The following is an 8,889-nucleotide window of genomic DNA, read 5'->3' as shown; positions in this document are numbered from 1 at the left end:
AATATTAAAGACAAATACAAGGAAGGAAATTTGATCGAATTTTATAAATTTCTGAACTCTGAGCAATTTACAAATTTAAAGAAATTTGCTTGTAAATTTATCTCCATTTTTGGGACGACGTACCTGTGTGAACAAACTTTTTTCCCAGATGAAGTACATAAAGTCGAAATACGGGGCAAATTTATCCGATGAACATTCAAAGTCGCTACTTGTGATTAGCGTTTCAAAATTTGAACCTCAATTTAATTAGATTTTAGGAATGCAAAAAGAATTCCATCATTCACATTAATTGTTTTAATATAATTTGTGATGAAAATATGAGCATTTGCTGCTACTGTCTGTTGTCATTAATATACGATAATTTATTCTCACGTACTTCGTATTTAGTTTATGAAATTCTGTGCTTTCAATAAAACTCATATACCTAGAGTTATTAATTTCTCATTTTATCCGGCCCGTTGAAAGTGCTGAATTACCTAATATGGCCCTCGGTTCGAAAAGTTTGGAGACCCCTGTTCTAAACCATACGCAAGTGCCTTACCAAAGGACCGCCACGGTTATAACGATTCGCCTTCGTCTTCCCCATATCCTACCGCTTCGTTTCTACCTTTACAAAATTCCTCTTTACTACGAGGTACTTGCTTCGTTTCAAAATCATTTTTCAACTGACGGTTCCTTTAACGTCCGAAGTGCTCCGATCGCGGCAGTGACGAGTATGGACCTCGCGGACAAAGTACCACGTTTTGGCCAGTCGGGTATTTAAACTCCGCTAGTGGAAGCGCACGTACAGTCCTAAATATTTATTTTTATATGTAGTAATTACCAGAGAGACTTGAGTAAAACCATAATAGAGGAATTAAAATGATACCTACGTGTACAACAGCAAAATAGAGTATACATATGAGTTATGCCCAAACTCATCCAGGAGCCAATACTTCTATTGTATAATCTGCAGATTAATGTTTTAAAAATATATAGTAAAATTCGATGTACATACCTTTTTTGTTGTTATCTGCTTGATGTATATATAGGCTGAATTTAAACAAAGTAATCGATTTCACTATGAACGCACAGAAAACAGTTCGCCCTCTGTATCTCAGCCAAGATGCAACTGTGTGTTCACGACCATAGAGGGGGCAATAATCTCTTGTAGCTATAACGGAAGGTCTTAACACTGACAAGGGACCCCTCTAGCTTTCTCTTGAATAGCCAAGCTTTCATTCTTCTGTGCTTCTCTTTATGTTGTTATTGCTAGTGGGGTGGAACTAAGTCCCTTGTACTGCGACCACTTCTGGCCTATTTTACGAGTCCCAGATGATAGGTGAGAGTGATTGTAGAGCATTTGGTGGAATGAAGATTGGCAGGGGAAACCGAAGTACTCGGAGAAAACCTGCACAAGCGCCACTTTGTCCACCACAAATTCCACTTGACCAGACCCGGGATCGAAGCCGGGTCACTGCGGTGGGAAGCCAGCGACTAACCGCCTGAGCTATGGAGCGGCCATCAAGAGATGTATGTGGTGTTTGTTATAATTTTCTTGCTCGGTTTAGTTAATGTTAGTTACATGACATTTGCCAACACGTTAATATGAAAGTGTATATTCTGTGTTTACATAGACAGACCTATATCCGACTGTGGGAAAGCATCAATTGTGTTGTAGATTTGTTATAAAACATTGGCTGAATGAAACAGACTTGTACTTTTATGTACTAAAGTTCCCATCATACACAGTAGTATCTATTTTTCACAGAAAGTTAAGCATGATTAAAAGTCAAGTGAACTTGTACAAGTTGTATTTTAATGCAAATACAATAAATAACCTTGATGTTGTGAAATATAATTACTTCCACAATATATGCTTGTGTGATTCTGGTGCATATATACTACCTTTGCGTGGAACAAGTGCAACCAATCTCATAATTGTAAGAAACATATATTGATTAACAAATGCAATACAACCTGTATACAGTATCTGTTAAAATCTTGAAATTAGTTTGTGAATATTTATTACAATACATTGTTGTGTGTGAGGTTATTGATCTGTGTGGATTTTGATCTGNACTATGGAGGTCTACAAGATATGAAAGTGCAGTGGCAATGCCTGTTTGTGAATCCCACAGCGTCAGCTCATTAACTACCTGACTGATTTTCGCTCAACTTAACGTTAAGGGACTGAAGGCTATCCCAACACCATATTTCGTAATTTATATGTCAGTAATAACAACATGAAGGATGGATGATACATATTTTGATGCTGCAGGTCTAGATAAGGTAAACTGGTTCAATTGTTCAGTATGCATCCATCTGTACATCCATGTGTTTGTTCTGGTAGAGCTTTGTTACATTTGATAAGGTTTACATGTCAGAGCACTGTTACTGACCTAAATATGTGGGCAGAGCTTGGTCTAATTGTATTGTTAGATTAGGGCATATATAGTAATACCAGTGCATGGCCACCTTATGACTGGATATTTAGAAAATTTTCAAATTCTTAAGAATTTCACACTCTTATATTTACCACATTAGAAATTCAGATATATTCAAATATTTTCTCCCTTATAAATAGTAGAAAATTTTAATTCCCTGTGTGATACAAGAAGTTTAAATTTACAAAAGCTTTGAATGTTGTATTTTTCTTAATGTGTGTTTTATTAAAGTTTGTAAAATAAATACACTCACATGTCACAAGCATGTCATTTAGTATCTCTCCAGTCACCTAGGCTACTCTGTGCAGGTTTCATTTTCACTAGGTTGTATTAATATGTGCCGAGCTTGGGAATGCATGCTTGTCATGTGACACTGAAGCAGTAACTATCAAACAAACTATGTGATTTAGATCCCAGAATCAAGTCTTGAATAAGAGATGGAATATTATCTGCAAACTATTTTTTTTTATTTTTTCAGTAGTTCTTCTGTACTTCCCATCTTGATTTTAGTCTTCTATTTCAGTATTTTTCTTCTATTCTGGGTTCAAAATCTTCAGTCTTAATTCTATCTTCATTCTAAACACATGCCCATACCATCTTACTACATATTTTCAAATTTATTCTTCTTTAAATTATAATTTCTTGTTTCTTATTCCTTGTCTCCTGGCTTTTCCTTCTGTACTTAATTTCATCATAACCTCTTCTATCTTTAACTATGAACATTTGTCATTTTTACCATGTTAAGCAGGCCCCTTTTTCTCCATAGTACTGGCGGTGAAAGGAGCAGGAGAATAAAGGGAAGAATGAGGAGCAAGGATATGTGAAAGAAAGGAGAGAGAAGGAAAGAGAAGTAGATTGCACTGCTATATAACTATATATCAGTTGGGAGAACATTTCTTCATCATAGAGCTAAAGACTGGTGGGGACAATGGATAAATCAAGCATGTTGGGGTATTTAGTATCACTCACTCACCCTTTTAAGTACAGTGCCATGCATCCTGATTCCCCTTCCTCTAAAACCACTCACAAAACTCAGCCCTACATTCAGGATAGTCTTCCACCCTTGCATGGAACAGTGTTTGCACACAAAATGTCTACTTTGCAATTTCAGGAATCCAGTCTGTACTTACCTTGCTCAGTACAGTCTCCCTAGCACCTCCCCTTATTCAGTGAACATGTGAATTGCTTTCAAACCATACAGAAGAATNAAAAAACCCCCCCCCCCCCCCCAACTGATGAGTGACGTGTCCCAGATTATTGCTTGTACATGTCTCACACAGTACCATGAGGTCCAAATTTATCCCAAGTTCTTTAAATTGTTAGTTATGTTTGAGACTGAGTTTCAAATTCACATCTCCACTGCCTTTGCGCCTCACGCATGTTCTCAAATTTTGAGAACCACTTCGTAATTGCAAATACAGCCATCTGTTAAGTGCATACCACACTACTTAGGGGCATATTAAACTTTGGCTTCACAAAAAAAAAATTGTGAAAAATATTCTTTTTAAAAATGTGTATACTTTCTTTAACAGCCTGTATATAATGACAGTTTAATGTAATTTAGTTTCTGAATATCAAATTTGGAGGTTCATATTTTAAGGATTCAGGATGAAAATTATACAATAGCATTGGTGACAATATATGCTTCACATTCATGCTCACAAAATATGTTTACCTCCCTATTTTAGCAGAAATAAGGGAAGTGACTGTATACTTGTGTTGTCACATACAGCAGAAGTAGGTGCTTATTCTTGATCTACCCATCTTACAAGAATGGGTCAAGTAACACCTTCTAGCCTGAACTCCATACAATGGCAGAGCAACCCTTCAAATACACCTTTCATGTAAATTCCAGTATCATTCTCCTTGTTTAGTATTCAGGGATCTCAGATATACAAAAATATTTTGGACAGTGTAAAAAGATTATATCTGAATTGCCATGTCAGCACCAACAGACAAAAAATGAAGTGTTCCTTCATGTCCCACTTCAAATTACTCTGAAGTTGTGAACTAGAAGGAATGTATAATGTTAACATATTTACAATAATAATAAAAGGGAATTTAAAATTAATACAAATATTATGTTTTTGAACATTATCCATTGTCCTGTCTCTATCTAAAAATACCGTCTTCAGGTAAACCCTACTCAGTTGGGCCCAATCGTTAGAGCTAGTCCCTGCCTCTGGAATAAGACAAGTTTCACAGTACGTGTCATAAAAGCATGATGTCTATGTTCTCAAGTTTGTTTTGAAGCAGTGATATGATATGTCTATTCATTCAACTGTGAAATCTGCTGTATTGTTTTTCTTAAAATGCCTGATGGAAACAGGCTTCACATTCTGTAGACTAATATCCTACATGGCAACTCTAACTCCTAGTTCTGTAGGATATTACCATTCTGGACAATTTTCGACAAACCATTCTCTAGGCTCATATCCAACAATACACTTTTAAATTGGACAATTCAAAGATTATAAAGCACAGTTATAAATTATACTAACGTATTTTTAACACATACAAACTCGTCGAAAAAATCTTTTATGACAGTTTTATAATGCAGAATTAATCTTCTTGAAGTCAAAGGGCATAGTTTATTTATTCATGTATTTATTTGTACTCCAGTTGGAAATGTACTTATATCATACACTCCATTTATTAGTGCTACAATATACCCCCCTCCCTCTTTCTCACTCACTGCAGACAAAAATATCACTTGTCAATATGACTAAAAGTTAAATTTTTAAAGAAAATAATAAAACAGACTCCTGCCTATACCTTTGGTAGTCCTAAGATATTAGCCCCTCCAAATTTTGCCAGCTGAATCTCTCACCACTCTTCACAGCACTATTACATTGTACAAATTCTTACCTGAATCTGTTTTCAATTTAGTAGTGACTAAAATTACACAGTTCAATATTCATCTTTTTCTAGCCACTAATACTGTTCAATTTATTGGAAAGAAATAATTTTATCAAACAATTTAATAAATACATCAACTTGCTCAAAATATCTAGCATCATAAGTTTTCTTCACTGGATCTTCCCCAGTTCTTCACACAGCCTTTTCAGATCAACAGACAAACTTCTTCTAAAAAATGAAAGTGATATGATATCATATAATCAGTCTAACTGAACAAGGCCTTGGACAATAAAATAAATTTCCTTCCATTACAGACACAGCACTGCACAGCAATTCCAAGAGTAGCTCTCAGCTTGGGGAAAACTAGTAGCACAATGTTGGCTACTCTGATGCATGTTCTGGTTATGGATACCTCCTTGAGTCTTAGCACACAAACCATGTCCCATGATCTCCAAATTACAATCCATTATCAAATTAAAAGTACACAAAATGTCACATTGTGACATAACATTCATGTCCAATGGGGCTTTCTTTTGACAATAAGAACAACAACTGACATCTGACAAGGCAGTAACACAGTTGAACTGTCAGTATTAAAAATGAAGCATTCAAGGTCAAATATAAATTACCATATAAACAATTCTGGGAAGTTATATACCTGTATACAAGACAGAATATTTGTGGTAGTAAACTAAAAAAGTTTCAAATTATGACACAAAAATATCATAGCCACGCGACCACAAGACACAGATGTATGAATTAATCTTAAAAACATGCAGATGGAATTGGAGCAATACTGTTTCAAACAACAGAGTTCACGATATCATCTTTGAAAGATGTCCACATGCGGGTCAATAACTTGAAGATGGGGGACTCTGTCGTGGCAATTTTAAAGGTCCAGTCAGTTCTGCAATTGGATCTGGCAACACTTTGTACAGCACAGGTGAAGTCCAATTGCAACAATTTTACTTTCTAGTTCAATATGAATTCCATCAATTCTTGTTAATTTCACAGCACAAAGTGAACCTGCAAAATGGTGCTACTTTCCATTTAGGAACCCATTGTTGCTTCACAAATGAAGTAGGTCCAGGAGTGACACCAAGACTTGGCATGGTCAAAAATGAAAATAAGGATTAACTTGGTCATGTATTGTCAGCACCTGTCAATCTTTCATCTTCTGAAATGTCACTGGCTGCAGTAACAATGGTTGTTACCGGGGGCGCAGGAAGAAGAGACGATGCAGGGTCTGTAAGCGTTTCATGCATTTCAGTAAATATGCTGATGAGATTGTTGAGTCCTATCAGATATCCATCTTCGTGGTTCCCAACTATCCATTTTGATGAGTGCGAAATGGACATACCATTTGGGAGAACCAATGTCTTAGCAAAATCTATTAGCCACACATTGGCATTCGTCTTGTCGTGAACAAAGAGTAGAGAACTGCCAATTACCTGGAATTAAAACAGATGAAATTATTTCAATGAGCATTTGAGTATATGAGCATAAGCCATAATTTACTATTTCAACAAACACTGTATGTATGTGTGTCTGTGTGTGTGTAATTTCTCATTAAGAGATCTGAAAATTCTTCATAGTGCAAGAAATGGGAACATAACAATCTGAGACCATAAAAAGTAAAAAGTAAAGTAAAGCTATCCCTGTAACAGGCCGTGAAGGCCCACAGGGTTGTGAGACTTTCAAGGTCCCGCATTATCTAGACAATCAGCTCGAAGATGGCGGTAAGGTTGTTAGCCTTACACGCCGGCAGCTCTTTACTCCCCAGGAAAATTATTTATTTAATTCCTGGTACTCATTTCTGTTAGAGGCTGAGTCGACCCCAGGGCCATAGTGTGGCTGGAAGAATTAGATCAACTGAAAAAATCCAATGACCTCATTGGGACTTGAACCCGTGACCTTCCGGCTGGTAGCATAGTGCCAATCTGAGGCCATACCATATCAAATCTTTGCCCAGTTTGAATTCATATGGTTCAGGGCAGAATTGAAGGGCATCTCTCATGAACACTGCAATTGTCCTTCAGGTATCATAAAAGAATTTTTTGACTATCTGAGCAACTATTAGCTATTCAAAATGATCTCTACTCCATGGAGTTAGTCAATACACTCCTCATTTATTACAACTTACCTCATGTGAACTGAAGAAATCTGATACCTCTAATGTAGCTTTTATAGCCTTTAGCCTCTGTATATATTTTGGCTGAAAGAATAAGAATACACATTACATTTACACACTGAATGTTGAATTTATATCCCTATAAGTAGCATAACCAAGCCTACTTCAGAACAGAGGTTGCCCCCCCCCCATTAAAAGTACTGAACACAATTTGCATATAATATTAAAGTTTTTGTACCATCACATAATATTTCATTGTTGTATAATAAAACAACTGAGATCAAATGAAGACAACAAGTCAATCAGTTCACTTTATTAACCACACTACATGTTTCGTTCTCCTTTGACAATCATCAGATGTATATGAATAAAAACAATAAATAGGTTAGGTTCATGTTCACAAATATGATAAAAATGGATCTATTTTTCAACGTCATAAATTAAAAGCTGTGTACATGTTTAGGGGGTGGTGAATATATGAAAATATATTTGCAGTGATATAGAATTATTAATATTTTACAAAATGTATATAAAATAAAAAGTTTGTAGATAAACAGTAGCCTTAATGGTGGTCATACTGTGCTATGTTGTGTTCCTGGAGTGGGGGCACTATATGATGGTAGATTTTCGTTTCAATTGTGTGTATAGTTACAAATAGTATGATGTTGATATAATTGTGTATCTTTATGTTATTTTAATTCTTGACCGTATTATATGTATTTCATGAGGAACATAAACTGAGGGTGTTTCAGAACAGGGTGTTGAAGAGAATATTTGGACCGAAGAGAGATGAAGTGTTGCAGAAAACTGCACAATGAGGAGCTTCATAACTTGTACTCTTCTCCAAGTATAATTAGAATGATCAAGTCAAGAAGGACAAGGTGGGCAGGACATGTAGCACGAATGGGGGAGATGAGGAATGCGTATAGGATATTGGTGGGAAAGCCAGGAGGAGAGGGACCACTGGGAAGATCAAGGTGTAGGTGGGTGGACAATATTTAAATGGATCTTAGAGACATAAGAAGGGATGGTATTGATTGGATTGATCTGGCTCAGGATATGGACCAGTGGAGGGCTCTTGTGAACACGGTAATGAACCTTCGGGTTCCATAAAATGCTGGGAATTCTTGAGTAGCTGCAGAATTGGCGGCTCCTCCAGAAGTGCTCAGCTCCATGAGTAAATAAGTAATGAAAAGTAATGGGTGTATTGTGTTGAGTGGTTGAACAAGCTGCTGTGAAGTAGTATTCATTCATCTCACAGATTTTTCTTGTATGTTCATTTGATAGGTTTAAGTGTTTCACTGTGCGTGGTCTTGGCATTATTTTTGGTTCATTATATGCGGTGGTATTTCCTATGGTTGGTTTCAATGCTTTCTGTCTGTGATGTGTCTTCTCTTGTACTGTCAGCATATTTGTAATTGACTGATAAGGAAATGGTCTGATCTGACATGTCGAAACCTGCCCTGGTTTTTT

The 8,889-nt window shown here is 36.3% G+C and overlaps 1 protein-coding gene across 1 annotated transcript in view; it reads right to left on the bottom strand.

Moving 5' to 3' along the window:
- Positions 1-4,585: 4,585 nt before the first annotated feature.
- LOC111869848 overlaps positions 4,586-8,889 on the bottom strand; it is a 365,921-nt gene continuing 361,617 nt past the window's right edge. The window contains exons 9-10 of the mRNA XM_023861680.2: positions 7,429-7,500; positions 4,586-6,736 (exon numbers count right to left, since the gene is read on the bottom strand). Of these exons, the coding sequence (XP_023717448.1) occupies positions 6,428-6,736; positions 7,429-7,500 (381 nt within the window). The 3' untranslated portion in view covers positions 4,586-6,427. The remainder of the gene's footprint in view (positions 6,737-7,428; positions 7,501-8,889) is intronic.

The sequence above is a fragment of the Cryptotermes secundus genome, unplaced genomic scaffold (genome assembly GCF_002891405.2).
Source record: "Cryptotermes secundus unplaced genomic scaffold, Csec_1.0 scaffold286, whole genome shotgun sequence".
NCBI lineage: Eukaryota > Metazoa > Arthropoda > Insecta > Blattodea > Kalotermitidae > Cryptotermes > Cryptotermes secundus.
Note: the sequence above shows the minus strand (reverse complement) of the source record. Positions and strands in the feature narration are given on the sequence as shown.